Source organism: Bubalus bubalis, chromosome 11, assembly GCF_019923935.1.
Source record: "Bubalus bubalis isolate 160015118507 breed Murrah chromosome 11, NDDB_SH_1, whole genome shotgun sequence".
Taxonomy (NCBI): domain Eukaryota; kingdom Metazoa; phylum Chordata; class Mammalia; order Artiodactyla; family Bovidae; genus Bubalus; species Bubalus bubalis.
The window spans coordinates 13,789,934-13,811,487 of NC_059167.1; the positions used below are offsets into that span (position 1 = coordinate 13,789,934).

At 45.2% G+C, this 21,554-nt stretch overlaps 1 protein-coding gene across 1 annotated transcript in view; it reads right to left on the bottom strand.

Moving 5' to 3' along the window:
• Nucleotides 1-21,554, bottom strand: part of NRXN3 (neurexin 3) — a 1,822,863-nt gene that overhangs the window by 1,708,842 nt on the left and 92,467 nt on the right. Inside the window, exon 3 of the mRNA XM_044924683.2 lies at nucleotides 54-71. Within this exon, the coding sequence (XP_044780618.2) occupies nucleotides 54-71 (18 nt within the window). The remainder of the gene's footprint in view (nucleotides 1-53; nucleotides 72-21,554) is intronic.

The window sequence follows — 21,554 nt, forward strand, 5'->3', positions numbered from 1 at the left end:
CAATCTGGTAGAGGGGAAATTTCCACAGCAGCTGTGCAAACACAAAGACTCACCTGGACCTTGACTGACATCTGTGGCAGCATTTTCAAAGGGAGGGAAACAGAGAGGCGAGAAAGAGGGAGAAAAAGAAGAAGAGTGTTAGCAACACACACACACAATGCAATGTGCCCTTGCATGACCATCAAGTTCATGCAAGACCCCAAAGATGCTCAGACTCTGAGCATTTAGCTCTACCTTCACCCAAAAGCCACCCATGCAAGCCGAGGGGCCAAGCTCCCTTTCCACTATGCATGTAGCAAGAGAGCTGAACTTCACATCTGTCCGGAAAGACATCCTCCAGGAATCAGATAGGGCCACAAAGAGCCAAGCAGACCGGGATCCTGCAAGAATATTGGTTAAAATATTCTGGTTGATTTCTGCATACCCACACCCAAACAGATTTCCTCCCCTCCGGATGCAGAACACTGGACAAGAAGTCAAGCAAGGTTTCTGCACAGAGAGAAAAACAGTGATAAACCACTCCCTTAAAGAACAAAGGAAAAGAGGTATAAGAATTAACAGCAAGTTGCAGCGTCGTTCAGCTCATAGTACTGAAGGACACAAGGTCACAAAACATTTATAATTCCCTCCCGACCCAGGATTCCCAGTGACCATTCTTCATCACAGACAGCGATGTGTGTGTATGAGATTGCGTGTGAGTAGGTCATTTGCCACACAAATTGAAATTCTGCCTCTCCCTTTCATTTTTCTCCTTGCTTTTCACCCCATCATTAATGACAGAAATTGCCATTGGAAATCACTTTTGACAACTACAAATAAACATCCAGCTCTGGGAAGGTTGACATTTGAATTAAACCAATGAGCTTTCAAAAAATGAAGAACTGGTTCATGCCCACCATCTCCATGAACACAATCTCCTCCTCCTCCCCTCAAATGTAAAATAGAATTATGCTGGGGAAGCCCAACCCAGAGCAGCCGAAGCCTTGTTGTTAATAGAATCCCTAGACCTGACCTGGTAAGAGAGCCTACGGCTCGGGAGAAGCAATGGAGCTATTTCAGGAAACCACTGGCCATCCAGGCCATCCTGGGTGACCCTCTTAGAATCACTGACAACGGTGGGTCTGGGACATCCATGGATGTTGTCTAGTTTAATTCTTTTTTGTTAAGATGGAGGATGAAATACGCTGAGTCTTGTCCAAGGTCACACAGCTAGTTCAGGGAACAGATCCTAGGAGAGGCCCTGGATCCCGTGAATCCCACCCAATCCATACTTCATTCGACTGAAATTCAGGTCCCTCTAGGCTGCATGTGACATCAATTCAGTTTGCAAGCTCAAATGAGCCCCTGAAGCCACAGGGAAGGCGGTGAGAGACTGACTCCCAGATAACCCTACGAGGGGATCACGGATGATCCTGTGTACCTCTAACCTGTGGCTAACAGATTTGCTAAATTCCAGCAGGTTCTTTGGGCAACAGGTTCTTTAGGGCTTTTGCACCCAGGAAAATCCAGGCACTGACTTAACCCACAGCAACAGCTGGGCATTTCTCCAGCCCACACTCTGCATTTCCTGAAGGCTGTATATTCCCAATGAGACTATAGAGAGCTCTGAATCATTCCTCAGCCACACCCCCTTCCAGGTTTTCTGGTGAGTTGTTAGATTCAGGGGTGGAGTAGCAGCAAAGAGGAAGAGCCAAAATAGAAGAGGTGGGAAGGGAAACATGCTGCATAAATAACTAAGCAAGGTCATTAACTATGACTGATGGACTGCCTAGAACAGTGGTCGTTAGAATACCCCGTCGTTAAACAGGGTATCGAACTATTTCAATGTGGTAGAGTTCAGTGGTGAAAGGGTCAGCACTGTTATTCATAGAAACACGCTCTCTGGGGACACCAAGACCCAAGGGAGATAAGATACCTTGGAGCCCCAAAGTTCATTCAACACTAAATTGCCTATTTGGGCACTATAGTTACAACCCTAAATTACAGAGACAGATAGTCCAAGTTCAGATCCTGACCCACTCGATGACCTTGGGTCAATCATTGAACTTCTAAGTTGTTTTCTTCAGTTATAAAATGGGAAGGTAACACAGCCTCCCTCATGTAAGTGTTACTAGAATTAAAAGAGATTAAATACTTGTAAACCACTTAACTCAGGACAAGGCAAACACTGCATAAATGTTAGCTGCGCTGATTGTTATCAGTTTGAATTACCAGGGACAGAATTACCCAAAAATGTTGACCAGATGGCTCCCTGGAAACATCAAGAGACCACAGGAATTAAGGTGTATTTTGTTTAGTGATTTGGGTTCATCTTATGCTTGTGAATGAAGACCTTGCCGCAGCCCTCCCCTCCTGGATCTCTTTCCTCCCTCCCAATCCCCAGCAAGAAGTGGGTCAAAGGGGAGTTCAAAAATTCTAGGTGAGAAGAAGCAGGGATCAAAACAAATGCCTTTGTTATTTCGTTTTCCCTTGTGAAGCCTTAATACGGCGCACTTCTAGTCCTGCATAAAAAATACAGCATCCCTTCTTGCAAAAGAGGAGCAACAAGGCCACCAAGAAAAACCGCTTTAGCTGGGGCGGGGGCGGTGGTCAGGGTCCAAGCTTGGTTCTTGGCCGTGACACCACACTGGAGGGAGCTCTAAGAATTTATGTCCAACTTGAAGAAAAGAGAGATATTGTGTCACCTGGCACCTGTTCCAAGAAGCAATGAGTGACCTGAATTTCTGCATTTGATTCTGACCAACAGAATGAAACAGCAAAGATTTGGGCAGGCAGGGGTGGTGGCGGGAGAGGGGAATAGGGGGTGATTTTAAAGCTCAACATTCAGAAAACGAAGATCATGGCATCCGGTCCCATCACTTCATGGGAAATAGATGGGGAAACAGTGGAAACAGTGTCAGACTTTATTTTGGGGGGCTCCAAAATCACTGCAGATGGTGACTGCAGCCATGAAATTAAAAGACGCTTACTCCTTGGAAGGAAAGTTATGTCCAACCTAGATAGCATATTGAAAAGCAGAGACATTACTTTGCCAACAAAGCTCCGTCTAGTCAAGGCTATGGTTTTTCCTGTGGTCATGTATGGATGTGAGAGTTGGACTGTGAAGAAGGCTGAGTGCCGAAGAATTGATGCTTTTGAACTGTGGTGTTGGAGAATACTCTTGAGAGTCCCTTGGACTGCAAGGAGATCCAACCAGTCCATTCTGAAGGAGATCAGCCCTGGGATTTCTTTGGAAGGAATGATGCTAAAGCTGAAACTCCAGTACTTTGGCCACCTCATGCGAAGAGTTGACTCATTGGAAAAGACTCTGATGCTTGGAGGGATTGGGGGCAGGAGGAGAAGGGGACGACAGAGGATGAGATGGCTGGATGGCATCACTGACTCGATGGCGTGAGTCTGAGTGAACTCGGGAGTTGGTGATGGACAGGGAGGCCTGGCATGCTGCGATTCATGGGGTCGCAAAGAGTCAGGCACGACTGAGTGACTGAAGTGAACTGAACTGAGAACCTCAATAATATCCATCTGTTACATGGTCCATCCAGCATCCTTTCCTCCTCCTTTTTGTAACAAGTCCCAACTGTCTTCTGGGAAACCTTGTTTCCACCCTTAATCCCTGTGGTTTGGTAAAAGATGACCCCCCACCCCCACCCAAGGGTAGGCATGCCATTCAGGCCAGGTCATAGGAATTAGCAGAGGGAGAAGGGGTCCACAGCTGAGTTACTGGGATTCAGGCTCAGGCTCTTCAGGTGGCGTGGACTTTGTGCCAGTTAGAGCTTTCTGTACTCGTTCCTTATCTGTAAAGTGGGTGTGACAATAGTTCCTACTTCCCAGGATTGTGATGAGCAGCTCAGATCAGCGCTTAGCCTGCAGAAAGCCCTCAGTCAGTGTCAACTGGTAATACTACTACCTTCAAGGGTATTTTATTTTTAAAGCAACAAACTTTTCTGTGGACACACAGCAAGGCAGGTTGACCTTGAACACAGCTGGGGCATCAAATTCCATGCCTTGCTACTGCCCCACTTCCAAGGTGATCATCACCAAAGCCCCGCTGTCCGTCATTGCTATGGGTCACAGCCTGGAGTCTGTGTGTGAAGGAGCAACATGGGGCCTCGGGACGAATCAGAGGAAATATACATATATGTAAATATGTGTATCTCAGTTTTTTTGGTAGATAAAAAGTGGGGGCAAATAGCTGCAGAGAAGACAGCTGACAACCAGATGAGATCGCTCTAGGAAAGGTGGCATCCTCTCCGGTCCCAGTACCTCCTCGGTTGCCTCCTGATGTTTTATTTCCTCACACTGCTGGGCCTGTAGTTTTCCAGAGCACTACTGCATTTAAATCTATATTCTATTTTCTCTCCTAGAAAATAGGTCAGACCCAAGGCAGAGTTCACCAGGTGGGGTCCCAGGAGGTTTGGCTGGGCCACGCCTCCAGGAACCTGGCTGGGCAGCCTGCCCCATGCTCCCCAAAGCTCCTCCAGGGGCCTGGGGTGGGAGGTTGGGAAGTATAAAAGCAGCAAGTGGGGGAATCTTGAACTTTCGCTCTTGAAATGACCTAGCCCAAATGAGAGGTGAGGTGGGAGGGCTCCCCCCACCCCCATCGAGCTATTTTCTGCAACAGCAGCAGATGGAGGGTCCTTTCATTCCCCTACCTGGTTACAAGAACCTGAGCTCCCCAAACTGCAGGAAATTGTTTCCTTTGAACTTTAAAATAACCATGCTGAGCATATGCACTTGTAGCTGAGATTATTGTTGAATACGCAATAAGCATCCATGGGGGCACTGAGTAGAGGTGGGCCTGGCCTCATTTATTTCTTCCCTGGTTGTGATGCCAAAGAGAGTGGGTGAAGGGCAGCAGTGGCTTTCAAATCCTTCCTCTCCTGTGCCTCGCCCATCCCTGGTTTGAGCATGGCACCCCGAACAGAGGTGGCCCCAGGCTGGACCAGGATCCTTTTCATCAAGATCCTCCGCCCCCAATTATTTCTCAAGCACCTGCTACCCACCAAGGTCAGTGTGAGTGCTAGAGCTTGGAAGACAGGAGACAGGCCAACCTTCAGTGCTCTTGTCAAACAGCAGAAGTAACTAACATGAATTGAGGCGGTCCTGCCTATAGCCTATGAATTTGTTATTCCTCTGCCTGCCTGAAAAGTCTTTGTCAGACATGGGTAAGACTATTCCTCACTTTCTTCAGATATCAGTTCAAATGTTACTTCTTAGAAGGATTTTCTTTAACCACCTTCTCTAAAATAGGAAGCCTCCTCTTCCATTTATGTTTTTCTTTTTTTTATGGCACTAATCACCGGCTGAGTGACAAAGAATTGATGCTTTTGAACTGTAGTGCTGGAGAAGACTCTTGAGAGTCCCCTGGACTGCAAAGAGATCAAACCACTCAATCCCAAAGGAAATAAGCCCTGAATATTCATTGAAAGGACTGATGCTGAAGCTCCAACACTTTGGCCACCTGATGCGAAGAGCTGACTAATTGGAACAGACCCTGATGCTGGGAAAGATTGAGGGCAGGAGAAGGGGATGATAGGATAAGATAGTTGGATGACATCATTGACTCAATGGACACGAGTTTGAGCAAACTCAGGGAGATAGTTAAAGATAGGGAAGTCTGGTGGGCTGCAGTTCATGGGGTTGCAAAGAGTTGGACACAACTTAGCGACTGAACAACAACTATTTGACATTATAGGATGGGTCTGTTTTTATTGTTTATATCTCCCTTAAGCTATATATTATCTATTTCATTCACTACTTGTGTCCCAAGTGTTTAAGGAGGATCTGATCTACAATACGTGCTCTGCAATATGCCTTGAATGGTGACTAGATCATCTCAATTGATACAACTCACTGAGATAGATACTATTGGTATCTTCATTTACACTTGAGAAAATTGAGGCTCAGAGAAGTTAAGGTATGTGGCTATGGATAAAAAGACCGAGCAGGGACTGGACTCTGGTTCTGTTCTAATGCTCTTACGCTGTTAAGAACACTGTTTTCTTCCATGTTGGCCTCGTTATCAGGTGAATTGTCTCCATATAGTAACATAGATGGAACTTGGCAATTCTAGAGAAAAGAGAGCAGCCTATTTCCTGGTGCATGTGTGCTCAGTCACTTCAGTCGTGTCCGACTCTTTGTGACCCCATGGACTGTAGCCCGCCAGACTTCTCTGCCCATGGGGACTCTCCAGGCAAGAATACTGGAGTGGGTTGTCATGCCTTCCTCCAGGGGATCTTCTCAACCCAGGGATCAAAATGGCATCCCTTATGTCTCATGCATTGGCAAGCAGGTTCTTTACCACTAGCGCCACCTAGGAATCTATTTCCTGGTAATTCTAGTAAAATTCCCTGGGAAGACTGTCATTGATTTGGTTTAGGTCACATGTCCATTCCTGAGCCAATTGCTGTGTCCAGCATCACACGTCAGAGGATGAATTTCAGGATAAAATGGGATAATGCCTGTCTGTCCCTGGCACAAAGCAATACTAATCATAATCAAGTTCACATTCATTGAGGATTCTCTGTGTGCTGGGTGCTGTCCTAAGTGCTTGATACACATCTTATGTTCCAACCCTAACAGGTAGGAACATTATTCATCCCATTTTACAGATAAGGAAACTAAGACCCAGTGAAGAGGCTCCATCATTTATTCATACCTCTCATACTCAGAGTGCCACATCAGAAGAGAGTCAACCTCTATTTCTGAATAAAAGAACAAACCAGGATAGGTACCATCTAACCTATCAAGGTATAAATTAGGGATAAGAGTATTGGGCATCTCAAAAGAGTGAGCAAAAGGCATAGCCCAGGTAGAAGGAAGGGTCAAATGCAGTATGACCACAGGCCTGGACAGCTGGAGTTCCTGCCGGGGTTGCACACTTTATAGGGGCCTGCTCTGGCCCTTCTGCAGCCACAGCCCACCCCAGAACTGAGACATCTACAAGGCCAGCTGGACTCCCTGCCTCCGGAACCAGCAACACCTGCCATGAGCCCCCTTGTAGAGAACACTCAGGTACTCTGAACCCTTTGCCCAAACTGCCCCAAATCCATGTGGGCCTCTTTCCTGGGTCCATTCTCCCCAAAGAAGAGCCATTCACTGATGCTTGTACTCTTGTGTCAAGAAATGGCCAATGGGAAGCCTTCTGCAGGAGCTGCGGACTTCTATTGGCAGGGGCATCCACAAAGTGCACAAGGGTCTTTGTGGTGCTGGCAGTGGAGAGAAGGGAGGCTGACCACTGGGTGTCCATGTGTATTCTTATCCCAGGCCCACCAACATTGGGCAGGGTTTCAACTCAGGATTACAACCAACTTAACATTAGGAGAAAAAAAAAATTGTTAAGGTAAAGACAGCATCTCCCCAACAGCCTATCTTTTCTCGCCCCTGGAGAGAATGAGCATAAGCGTCTTCCCTCCGTTTCAGGAATAAATATACAGAAGGTTTTTTTGTTTTTTGTGTTTTTTTTTTTTTTAAGTTGAGAGCTAAAGCAAACTTCCAGCAGCGAAGAGGCTGGGTTTCCTGCATCCTGGGGCTCTTTCCGGCTCTCAGTGTCTGAGCTCTTCAAACACAGGAAGAGTTGTCTTTCCACAAAAGGCCAGGTGGTGTTAGCTTCATCCCCGACACAGGGCCCACTTATCCGCCTTTGTAGAAGACGGAGCCCTGGTGCTGTTTGCTTTTGTTCTTTGCTGCTAATAACTCCAGATTGCAAGATGGAGCACAGGGGTAGCTGCTGTGTCAGGTGCTAGCCTGCCTGGGAAGGCAGAGGCAGGGAGAGGAGGAGGATGCCAGGCAGGAAGGAAGAAGGAGGGCCCTCCCCTGGGCCAGGTCACCGCTGCACCCGAACACCTTAGGGGTCGCCACACCTTGTAGAGGCTGCGGCTGGAGGAGCTCGAGCTTGACTGACAGGTGGGAAGAGAGGGAATTTCCTCGTTATAGAGACAACGGGAGATCAAACGGAGGTTTGTTCTTTATGCACGTGTGTGTGTTTTAATGCTTTAAAGGTTCTGAGTGCAGACATGGGGTAAAGCCATCTGGGGTTTAAATCCTGTCTTTGCTATCTGTTATTTCAAATATTTTTGTTCAGTATCTTACTGTACCTTCCTCTTCTGCCACGTGGGAATAATGGCAGTCAACTCAGTTCTGCTAGAAGCACCCATGCATGCCTAAAAGTCATGTGCTATGCAATATCACGCAGTTAGGAACCACAGGACTTATAGGGAAAATAGGATTAGGGCCCAGTGCCCCCAAACTTCATCAGCAACACATAAGGAAGGATAGGAACCCGCTTTATACGTGTTAAATGGTTAAGGAATGCGTAAATAATACAGTGAGTTTAGCACTTGGAAAAGACCTGGGGTTGCTTCTGGAAATGGGAAGCTTGAAAGTTGCTTTGAAGTAATGCCAGAAGGGTCATCTCAGATTGGACAGGAAGTTGTAACCCCAGATGTGGAGGGGCGTGGCTCATAACACCCCTGGTAACTGAAGCAGCTGGCACGCGTTGAGGTGTTTGCATTCCTACACAACTCAGATCAGCGGGCTGCAGTTTTCTGCCTTCACCTCGAGTTTCTCATGGGCAAAATCATGCATAAGCAAAAGCAAAATTATTATGCTCAAATCGTTCCCTAATATATCAATCGCATTGGAACAAATTTGCATTTTCAAAACAAGCATTATAGCAGAACTGACTGTACTTAATTTAAATGACTGTTATGAAGACTAAATGAGATGATCCATATAAAACGCTCAGCACAAGCACAATGCCAGGCACAGGGTAAACATTCAATAAACACTTACTGAAACTACCGTTACTCATGTCCCTGCTGGCTTGTTGATACCTCCCCTGGTAAACTGATAGTATCAGACTGAGCGTCTATCCAGTCAGCCTTGCAACAAAGGGCATCTCTAGCTAACTCCTACTCCCCACCTGAGATCACGAGGTTGTAGGCTCCCACCTAACAAGACATGCATTTTAGAAAAGTCTTCATATCAGATGGACACCGCTAGAGACAGGATCCAAATGCCAGCTTCTTAGGTAAAGAAATGGTTGCTATCCTCCCCAAATGAGCAAGACCCACAGGGAGAAGAATACCCACTTGGGTCTCTGAGAACACCAGGAAATCAAAGGAGTAACTGACCCACATGAGAGGATAGCCCATCATCTGGTAGGACAGAGAAGAGTGGGTCCAGGAGGGGAAGAAATCAGTCAATTCTCACGTTAGAAAAACAACCTAGGTGCAGACATTTTCAATCTCCCTGTCTCCTGCAGAGAGGAGAGGGTTTCAAAGGCAGGTTCTAGAGCCAGGGGTGGAGAAGGCAAAGGCACCCCACTCCAGTACTCTTGCCTGGAAAATCCCATGGACGGAGGAGCCTGGTAGGCTGCAGTCCATGGGGTCGAGAAGAGTCGGACACGACTGAGCGACTTCACTTTCACTTTTCACTTTCATGCATTGGAGAAGGAAATGGCAACCCACTCCAGTGTTCTTGCCTAGAGAATCCCAGGAATGGGGGAGCCTGGTGGGCTGCCGTCTATGGGGTTGCACAGAGTCGGACACAACTGAAGCAACATAGCAGCAGCAGCAGAGCCAGGGGGCTTTCCAGGTGGCTCAGACAGTAAAGAATCTGCTGCAGTGCAGGAGACCCGGGTTCGATCCCTGGGCCGGGAAGTTCCCCTGAAGAAGGGAATGGCAGCCCATTTCAGCATTCTTGCCTGGAGAACTCTGTGGGCAGAGGAGCTTGGTGGGCTACAGTCCATGGGGTCGCAAAGAGTCAGACACGACTGAGTGACTAACACTTTCACTTTTCTAGTGCCAGGAAGACTTGATTGAAAATCCTGGCTCCTCCACACACCACGTATATGAGGTCAGGCATGTTAACTAAACCTGAGCCTCAATTTCCCTACCTATCAAATGGGAACAACCTATTTATCTTGTAGGACTGATGTTAGGTTATAAGGAGCGAATGTATGCAAAAGCACTGACGGGGTGTCTGGCACTGAGGAAATACTAATCAGTGCTGGTTAATCATAATTTCTACATTTCCTCACAATGGCAATTTCCATGAGACAGGATTTGTCCTCTTTCCCAGAATTCCTTGCTCCGTGGAAAGACTAACCCCTTGGGGCATTTGCCAAACTGAAGAAACTGTCTAGAAAAAGCAAGGGTTTTGGTGGAGGTGAGTTCTGCAAATTCTGCAATTCAAAGACCCTTGCAAGGGGGCTCTGTAAGCTCTTGTAGGGGTCGCTGTATAGAATGCGGGAAAGAGCCCCATGTTTAGAATCAGCAGTCTTGGTTTTTTGTTTTGTTTTCCTAATGTTTTTATTGTGATAAAATACACATAAGTTACCAACTTAACCATTTTTAAGCACATAGTTCAGGGGCACAAGGTACATTCATATTGTGCAACCGTCTCCCATTTCCAGAACTTGTCATCTTGCAGAACTGAAAGCTTTTACCCATTAAACAATCATCCATTCCTCCCACCCCATCCCCTGGCAACACCATTCTACTTTCTGTCTTTAGGAATCTGACTATCCTAGTAACTTCATATGAGTGGAACCATGCAGTATTTGTTCTCTTCTCACTGGGTTATTTCACTTGGTACTCTGTCCTCAAGCTTCATCCATGTGTGGCATGTGTCAGAATCTCCTTCAAGATTGAAGAATACCCCATTGTTTCCTGCAGTTCCCCCCTTATCAATGCAGGCAACTATCAAGAACCCCGAGAGGATGCTCAAAACTGCAAATAGTACTAAACCCTATATATACTATGTTTTTTTCCTAAACGTATGTACATACCTATGATAAAGTTTAATGTATAAATTAGGCACAGTAAGAGATTAACAATAAGTAATAATAAGATAGGACAATTATATTGTGATCAAAGTCATGTGACTGTGATGTTTCTCTTTCTTCCAAAATCTTACTGGTTATGGTGTAAGATGATAAAATGCCCACATGATGAGCTGAAGTGAGGTGGATGATGTAGGCACCGTGATGCACCATTGGGCTACCTCTGACCCTCTGGTGATGTGTCAGAAGAAGGATCATCTGCTTAGGATGATCCTAGATCATTGATGACGCCGATGGCTGGATATCAGAATCAGATGATATCAATGGTTGGGGATTACAGGTGGGACAGAGCAGGATGGCAGATACTACTCAGAACAACACACAATTTAACCCTTATGAAATTGTCTGTTTTATGATTTTTCGTTTCATATTTTTTGACCATGGTTGATTACGAGCAACTAAAACCATGGAAAGCAAAACTGCGGGTAAGGGGGGACAACTTACTGTACACTATATTTTGTTTAGAAGCCCTGGTTTTGAGCCCCAAGTTTCCAGCCTACTACCAGCTGTTATGATCTTGGGCAGCTCACAGCCTCTCCAAGCCTCAGCTTTCCCATCTATAACATGCAGGAATAATGACACCAATTATGTGACTAGGTTGCAGTGAGGTTGACCTAATGTGACCTAAATGGGGAAGCATTTTGTAAACAATAAAGTGCTATGCCATTCATCTAGTCTCTCCAGAAACATTAATTAAATGGCAGTTCCTTACTAGCCCCTAATCTAGATTCTGGTATCAAAAAGAAGATTAAGTAGAGTCCCTGTTCACAGTGATATTACACCAGACATTTTAAAAGAAGACAAACGCAGGGATCGTCATTGTTATGATGATGAAATGAAATGATGAAAGTCGCTCAGCTGTGTCCGACCCTCTGCGACCCCATGGGCTATAGCCCACCAGGCTCCTCTGTCCATGGAATTCTCCAGACAAGAATACTGGAGGGGGTAGCCATTCCCTCCTCCAGGGGATCTTCTGGACCCAGGGATCGAAGCTGGGTCTCTCATTATAATCCCTGCTATTTACTGAAGGCCTCCTACGTATCAGGTACCTGCAGCAGCGTTGTATGTATATGACTTCATTTAGTCCTACTGTGGATCCTGTTGCTATTCCCACTTACAGACAAGGAAACCAAAGCTCAGAGAAGTTAATATCCCCAAGTCTACTTAAGCCATCAGTCGTAGCCATGATGTGAACTCAGATTTCTCTGAATTTAAAGCCCTTTTTCTCCCCACAGTACCACCCATCCATCCCCCATTATTTCTTCCCTCACTGACCTGACCACTCAAATCTATCACCCTATAAGACATGGGGGCAAATTTCAAGAAATTAGTGTGGAAAAATGATGGAAACTGCTGACTGTACCCAATATCTGTTGCTGGGCAGGATCTCAGGACCCATATTTCAGAGAAATAAATATGAACTGGGGCAATATATCCAAAACTGAATTCCATAAAAATACAACAACCAGTGAGATGTGAATAGGAGTTCCTTGCCAAAAAAAAAAAAAAACCAATCTGTGGTTAAATAAATTTAGAAAACAGTGAGATAAAGAAAGGTAATCAAATATCTGAACACCAAGACTTTAGAAAGCCTCACCTACACCACTGTGAAGTCTGAGAGGGGATATTGTACAGTTTTCCCAATGTTTTGGGTAGACTGGACACGTTTCCTTCTATAAAAGACCTGGGAACATGTCACAGAACATAGTTTGAGAAAGGCTGGCTTTGCAGCTTTCAGAACAGCTGGAAAGCCTTTCAGTTCATCACAAGCCTTTATCCTCACCCTTTTCGTCCCCATCGTGAGCCTTAGAATCTGGTTCCGTTTGAAATAGCTAACATTTATCGACCACTTACTACATGCCAGACACCGACTTAGGCACTAGAGACTCAAAATAACTGCCGGGGTTGCAGTTATAGTAAATCTAGTAAACCAAGAGAGTGTATAAGCACGATAGTGTGGCCATACACGGCCATCTATTATCGAACTTCACATTAATGGTGGATTAGGGGTTGACAGAGAATGCTTCAAAGGTTTTTGCTGGAGAAACCTTGAAGTGGCCCTCAGAGGATAAACAGTAACAATTAAGTGGAGAGAAATCTTGTAACATTTTACCAAAACTGGCCATTGGTCAGGTTGATATCCCCGAGGGATGGGCTCTGTGCAAGGCATATAGTCCTCTGAAAAGCCCGGAAGTGTTGAGCTAAAATGCCAACTTTGCTATTTATTATGTGACCTTGGGTAGGTTACTTAAACTTCATCTGTAAGATGGGGATCAGTACATCAATTTCAGAGTTGTCAAGAAGATCAAAAGAGGCAATTGTATGTAATAATACTACACCTAATGACCTGCCTGGCACAGTGCTTAGCTCAGTTTCGTCCGATTGGTGACATCCTGGAGTAATGTGTTAAGAGTCTGAGGCTGCTGCATATGGGCTTAGAGAGAAAAGAGGGTCATGACTGATTAGCAGTTTCTGCCATTGACTTGAGAAGGAGGGGGTCACAAATTGGCTCAAGTTAGCTGGAGACTTTCAACTGAGTGCTTTCCCAAGGGTCCTTGCCCTCAAAAAGGAGTTTCTAACGACCTGGGGGACCTCAGAGAAAGCAAGCAGCCCTCACAGAAGGCTTTCTCACTGTTAGCCCCTGTCAGCTCTTCTGCTTTCCCATATATCCTTCATTCTCTTTCATTTTCAGAGAATGACCAAGGTTGAGCTCTTGCCTATGTCAAGCAAGGGTGTGCTGTAATGTGAAACTAGTACAGTATTTGCTCTGAACCTAAAAATTTTTTTGAGTCTGAAAAGCATGCACATAGTCTACTAATGAGTACCAGTCCCCTTCTAAAGAGCTCGGCAGGATTGCGCAGGCCATTCAAGAGAGAACTCAGAAACCTAGGTAAAGGGGCATTCCCCTGCCAGGAAGTATAGAGATGGAGCAAGAACAGAGGGAGCCCCTAGAGGGAAATCCACATGTTACATATTGATAATACACTTGCTGTGTTATAATTATTATTAATCACCATTTTTATCTTGTAACTTCTGTGGTACTACAGTTTAAAAAATAAAAAACAGTAAAAACAGTAAAATCTGATGGTTTCAGAGAGAACAGCGTAAAGGAGCCACACTAAATTTTAGAAGTGGAAGAGTTGCAGGATGTCAAGTAGATCCATCCCTGTTATTTTACAAGTTCATTCCACTGACACGTGTTCACTGCACAGATCCATAGCCAAGCAACTGTGCTAGACACTGGGGTGACGGCTGGTGAACAAAACAGATGTGGGTCTTGCACTCTTAAAGTCTAGGAGGGGAGACGGGCCACAAATAACCAAACAGACATTTCGCTATTTAATTATCATTATGATCAGTGCCCTAATTATGATCCTTATGGGTCCTTTGATGCTCAGATGAGAGGAGACCCAAGACAGGGGATCTGCCGTGTCCACTCAGCTAGACAGTGTTGAAGCTGAAGCCTGAATTCAGGTCATCTGCCTCCCCTGTCACCGTGGTCCCCACTGGGCCACAGCGGGGGGACCAGTGCCCTGATAGGAGTCTGGGAGAAGGATCGGGGACTAAGAGATGGTGGTGGGAAGCTGGGGCAGAGAAGCAAGTGGCCTCTAATCTGCAGCTTTCACAGAAGAACAAGAGCGGGGAGCCTGCAGACTTCACTGTCTTCCCAGACACTCCCTCACGAAAGGCAGCCGTGGAAGATGCTTCAGCTACCCTCAGGTGAGGGCCGGGGCACTAGAGCGTTCAACAGTCAGGACGATGAAGAGGACAGAGGAATGCCTCCGCCAAAACCCGTTAGAAAGGGCAGAGAATGGGAAGTGTAGACCCACCGCGGAGGCTGATCGCCAAGCTTTCTGCTGCACTTTGCTTGAGAATTAATCACACAAATCCCTTGATAAATCCGAGGTCGTTATTAGACAACACTAATAGCCCCCTTCAAGTAATCCAGGCAAAGACATCGAGAGAGCAGGGGCGGGGGGGAGCCCCGAGGGGCTCGAGAGCAGGCGGCTTTCACGTGCACGTGCGTCCACGTGAGAGCACGTGCGCGCTCACGGCCTGCCCGCCCCCACGCCCAGATGTCTGCTCCCAACACCACCTCTGGCTTCTGCCCGAGTCCCTTCAGGCAAGTGGAGCGAACTGAAGGATGGGAGAACTGATGGTCTGTGTTCCCTCCTCTCCCCAGCCCTGCCACTGACCTAATTCTCCACGAGAGGATTTTTTCCTTTTTGGTCCTGCTTGTTTGTAAATCATGCCACCCCAGTGCGCACACAGCTTAAGGCGGGGCCTGGCTAGGAAGCCCGGAGACGCCAAGCTTCAAACGGTGGTCCCAGATGCTGTTCCTCAGGGCGGAGGGTCACAGGAAGTCTGAGAACCTCAGAAGGGTGGGGGAGTGGAAGGTGGAAGGAGAGAGGCACACCATCAAGGTCAGCCCAATTTTACATTCTTACTCTGCCCTTATCTGAACTAGAGGTGCTATATATTCTAAAATGGGCCAGTAGAACTCTGCCTTATATATGATTGGGGGTAAGTTTCTTAATTCATCTAGGTCAGTGGTCTCAATGAATGACACAGGATATTTTGACCCGGGTGTTATGACCCCTCGAGTATGTTGTGCAACTGCTTTAAAAAGAAAAAAAAGAAGAAAAAAAAAACACCTGTCAGGAAAGAGACTGACTTTAGTTGTAGGAAGAAGATATAGTACTTTGAACTGGAAAAATTGACCTGGAAAAAAATTAGACCTGTCAGAGAAAAATCAACACAAAATGGAACTGACAGCGGCTAAAAATGCACGTGGCAAAATTGGTTATTGACTGAAAAATTGAAGGAGGAATCAAACATTCTTGACAAAATTTAAACCAGCAGATCTGATGTGAGAAAACTGGGTATGGTAGAAATGATGACCATAAAAGAATGTTCACAGTGGTAGGAGCTACATGGGCAAAATTTGATAGGCACACAAAAAGTAACTGATCGATGAATCAAATCTATGCTACAGAAGACACGTGGAGCAGAACTGATCTTGTAAGAAATAGTTCAGTGAAATAAAAATGAATTGGAAAATTAAGAAATGGTTTAACTATGCTGAAGGAAAAAAAAATGAAGAATTGCACAAACTCATTTACTTCTAAAAAACACTCCCTTAATAAAACTCGTTTAGTGTTTGTATAATCCTGATTATACTGACATAGAGTTAAAAGGTTTCAGGGTCAAATTGCATAATCAATACATCTTGATAAATGCTGAAGAAAAATATTTATCTCAGTGGTCCTATCCAGCTGCATTTTTTTTCCCCAATAAAAGATCAGAATAGAATGTGAACAAAATTATACAAATAATTTACTGGAAGATGATAGCATGAGAACCAACTTTCCTGCAAGAATGATTCTCACACTAATAGATTTTATTTATTTATACTTTAAGCAATTTAAAGCAATTTTAGAAACAATGGATAACTATATTTTCATTTTTCCAAGAAAGAACAAAAACCTGAAAATGACACTTTGTATAACCATAGTTTCTTAAAGAGAAAATGGCATTTTAACACCCTAAAAATGGTGTTAATTTCAGAATTAAAAAAAAAAAATCTGAATGCATCTTTACAATAAACTTCTACATGATGTTTAATTTTCTTGTTTTCCTGAAGAAAGATGAAATTCTGTTCTAACTCTTGGATGTCTTTTATCCTACTGAGTGGAGGGCAGATGGGTAGTCTCTCTGTAGCTCAGCCTCCTCATCCATAAAATGGGAATAAAAGATAGAGCTACTCACACAATGCCTGAAACATACTAAGTGTTCAATAAATGTTAGTCTAAAACCCAGGAAGCATAAGGATCTAGCTGATTCCCAGCCTTAGACTGTACCCCTACTACTTCAAGATGAAAATTCTTTAGATGTTCTGAAATATAAATACATATGGTAAGAATAGCCAAAAAGTGTGGTCTGACTGGGACAACCCCGTCTTCCTCTTCACCTACCAAGAAAACACATGTGGCCGGAAGGAGGACCTGGGAGGGCAGGTGAGACTGGGAAGAAAGAGCCGCTATTGGAAATGCACAGCTGATCTCTGGACTGTGGGCAGGACTCACGCTGTGCGGCTATTTGGGGAACAAGTCTCTTAAGGTTGGCGGCGAATGACACTTGCTGTGGCTTTCTTGTTCCAGCAGCCTCACCTTCACCTTCTCCGCACAGAGCTTCCTTAACTAGAGATTCTATTCCCCAGTTCTCCGCTGTAGGATTCTGAACTCTGGGTGGAGATGTCCATGTTTATGCCGCTTATGAGACAAGATCAGCACCCTGATGCTGTCACACTGAAGGCCTCTCTCTCCAGCCCCAGACAGTTCTTCATCCATCCATCCACCAGTATTACCCATCAACCATATCCCAAAGAAATACGTAAAAGTAAAGACATAGTTCCTGCCAAGAATTTTAGACTGATTCACCTTGTCCTTGGACCCAACAAGTGACCACACACATAGGCGGCCCCTCTCCACTGCTTTCTCCTTGTTCGTCCTCATCTTTAGATATCAGTCCTCAGAGGGGCCTCCCTGATCCCTCCTTTTCTCATTAGATCCCCCTCACCTTATTCTTTCCACCTACAGCACTCATCACAATCGTAATCGTACATTTATGGGTTATGTTGTCCACAGCTCTTATGTGTAAGCTCCATGAAGACAGACGCCACAGCTGTTTTGATCTCCATGGTTTATGCTTGGCAATCAATGTCCTTTTGAATCAATCAATTCTCTTTTCTCAGCATGATGTAGGGGAATGTATGCTAGACTGAGAGTGAGGATCCCTGGGCTCTAGTCCCAGTCCCCTGGCCATTTGCTGGCCTATTGTAAGTTACCTTGCCTCACCAGGTCACAGTTTCATATAAGAAGAAGGTTCGATTGTGATGTTCAAAGTGGGGAAGGGGTGATAAGATGTATGCGTCGGGGGTACATATGCAAATTGTAACAATAGTCATCTTCCAACTTGAGCCAAGCAAAAGATTTCCACCAAAACTTGACCAAAGACCTCTTGGATAGTAAGACTATGTGAACAACAATGAAATGACTTGGAGATCATGGGTTATAAAAGACAGAAAATACAGGATTCCAGCTCAAGTAGTTCCTGGTTCACTTACAGCCCACAGGATGGAATAAGACACCACGGATAAAGGGTGGGTGGTGGGGAGGAGTTCCAGGACAGCTTATTTGTGCCTGAATTGGGATCAAAGTCAGTCAAGTGCAGAAGGCAGAGAAGTCGTAAGGCAGGTGAGTGAGGAGAAGAAAGGCGGTCCCCCTCCATGCTAGAGGCACCCCAGTTAGGCCAGCAGAACATAGGACTGGGTCTTCAATGGCCAAAGAAACCATCATTCAGTTTCAGATTGAAAGGGGGACAGAGTGAGGCAATGGGAACGCAAACTCCAGATCAGCCAACTGCCAGACTCATGTCTCAGGCAGACAGATTGCTGTCTCTTTTCAATATGAATCCCTCATTTATAAAACCAGAGAAACAACAGAACCTTCCTGGTGAGGGTGGTTGGGAGAATCAAAGGAAGTCACATTTGAAAGCACTTAGCCCAGTGTCTGAGGGCTTCCCAGGTGGCACAGTGCTAAAGAATCTGCCTGCCAATAGAGACACAAGAAACACGGGTTTGATCCCGGGGTCAGGAAGATCCCCTGGAGTAGGAAATGGCAACCCATTCCAGTATTCTTGCCTGGAAAGTTCCATGGACAGAGGAGCCTAGTGGGCTAACGTCCATGGGGTCTCAAAGAATTGGACATGACTGAGTAACTGAGAACCCAGGCATAGACCAGTATCTGGTACATAGAAAGCATTTCATGAGAATTAGTTCATCATCACCATTGTTATTAAATTTGTGAGTGTGTGCTCAGTCGTGTCCAACTCTTTGTGATGCTATGGACTGTAACCCATCAGGCTACTCTGTCCATGGGATTTTTCAGGCAAGAATACTGGAGTGGGTAGACATTTCTTCCTCCAGGGGATCTTCCCAACCCAGGGATCAAACACCCACCTTCTGGAAGGCAGAGCCTTTTACCACTGAGCCATCAGGGAAACCCTTGTTATTAAATTTAGTCTATCAAAATAGACAACTGATAAATCATAAGATTTCCATGATATTAGTAAAAATGATACTTAGTAAAAATGATTAGAACTGGGCACAAAGCTAAACTCAGCCCTAAATCCACTTGCTTGAACTGCGATTCCTGGCCAGAGACTCAGGCTACACCAGCCTGCCTGACCACTGGGTCCAGAAAAAGCCCTGGAGCTCCTGTAATTCCTTGGAGTGTCTTAATCACACCCTGAACTTCAGAGTCTTTGCTCTGCCAGGGTTGAAGAGGGATCAGTGGAAGCACAGAGACCACTGCTACGCTATGCTTCTCCTGTCAAAGCATCCATCACTTGATAATTGCCTGGTTAATTAAACAGTTTGAAGGCATGACTGTCTTATTCATCACTCTACGCCCAGTACTTCCCCTAACACACAGTGGGCCCTCAGTAAGCGTGTGTTGTTACACGGGGTGGGAAGAAGTTCCTTTCAAATAACATCCCTGGATTTCAGTAAGAGATTTCATGTGAGCATGCATGCTCACGTAGGCTTCATTTCTTGGTTCTCATCACACGCCAGCTGGGCCCCTAACACCTCAATTTCTTGTGCTTTGAAAAATGTTCGAAGGCGTTCCCCTTCCTCCCTAGGCACCCCATTCTGACTTACGCTAGATAAGCAACTTCAGATTGCTGAACAGCAATACACAACACAGCTGTTAGAAAATTCCTGTGTCCTGAAATTCCTGGAAAACCATAATGCACAACAAGCATTTAGAGCATGGACCCAGGATCCCTACCCCCAGGCCCAGAGTCAGAGATGGGAGGAAGGCAGCAGCAAGCAACTGGAACTGAGCCTTGACTTCCTGAAAGTATTCTGCTTCCTTTCCAAGGGCCCCACCCAGGGCAGAGAGAGAGAGACCACAGTGAATTAATTGCCAGCACTTCCATCACTGGCTGGTGAGCCGGGGGCTTCTAGCATCTCCAGTTTGGGGGATCTTTGTCTGAGCTCACAAGAGCCAGAATGAGAGAAGTCTCTTCCCCAAGCCCAGGAGAAGGTCAATGGTTTTGAGCTGAGTGTGACTGCTAGTACCCTATGAGCTCAATGCCCAACTCCAAGAAAAAAAATGGCCAAGTGAACAGTATGAAAAGGCAAAAAGATATGACACTGAAAGATGAACTCCCCAGGTTAGTAGGTTACCAATATATTACTGGAGAAGAGTGGAGGAATAACTCCAGAAAGAATGAAGAGATGGATCCAAAGCAAAAACAACACCCAGTTGTGGATGTGACTGGTGATGGAAGTAAAGTCTGAAGCTGTAAAGAGCAATACTGCATAGGAACCTGGAATGTTAGGTCTATGAATCAAGACAAATTGAAAGTGGTCAAACAGGAGATGGCAAGAGTGAACAATGACATTTTAGGAATCAGTGAACGAAAATGGACTGGAATAGGTGAATTTAATTCCATTGACCATTATATCTACAACTGTGGGCAAGAATCCCTTAGAAGAAATGGAGTAGCCCTCGTAGTCAACAAGAGAGTCTGAAATGAAGTACTTGGGTGCAATCTCAAAAATGACAGAATGATCTCTGTTTGTTTCCAAGGCAAGCCATTCAATATCACAGTAATCCAAGCTTATGCTCTGACCAGTAATGCTGAAGAAGCTGAAGTTGAACAGCTCTATGAAGACCTACAAGACCTTCCAAAACTAACACCCAAAAAAGATGTCCTTTACATCATAGGGGACTGTAATGTGAAAAGTAGGAAGTCAAGAGATACCTGGAGTAACAGGCAAATTTGGCCTTGAAGTACAAAATGAAGCAGGGCAAAGGCAACAGAGTTTTGCCAAGAGAATGCACTGGTCACAGCAAACACGCTCTTCCAACAACACAAGAGAAGACTCTACACATGGACATCACCAGATGGTCAATATCAAAATCAGATTGATTCTATTCTTTGCCGCCAAAGATGGAGAAGCTCTATACAGTCAGCAAAAACAAGACTGGGAGCTGACTGTGGCTCAGATTATGAGCTCCTTATTGCCAAGTTCAGACTTAAAGAAAGTAGAGAAAACCACTAGACCACTCAGGTATGACCTAAATCAAATCCCTTACGATTATACAGTGGAAATGACAAATAGATTGAAGGAATTAGATCTGATAGACAGAGTGCCAGAAGAACTATGGACAGAGGTTCATGACATTGTACAAGAGGCAGTGATCAAGACCATACCTAGGAAAAGAAATGCAAAAAGGCACAATGGCTGTCTGAGGAGGCCTTACAAATAGCTGAGAAAATAAGAAAAGCAAAAGGCAAAGGAGAAAAGGAAAGGTGTATCCATCTGAATGCAGAGTTCCAAAGAATAGCAAGGAGAGATAAGAAAGCCTTCCTCAGTGATCAATGCAAAGAAAAGAGGAAAACAATAGAATGGGAAAGACTAGAGATCTCTTCAAGAAAATTAGAGATACCAAGGGAACATTTCATGCAAAGATGGGTACAATAAAGGACAGAAATGGTATGCACCTAACAGAAGCAGAAGATATTAAGAAGAGGTGGCAAAAATACACAGAAGAACTATACAGGAAAGATTTTCATGACCCAGATAACCACAATGGTGTGATCACTCATCCAGAGCCAAACATCCTGGAATGCA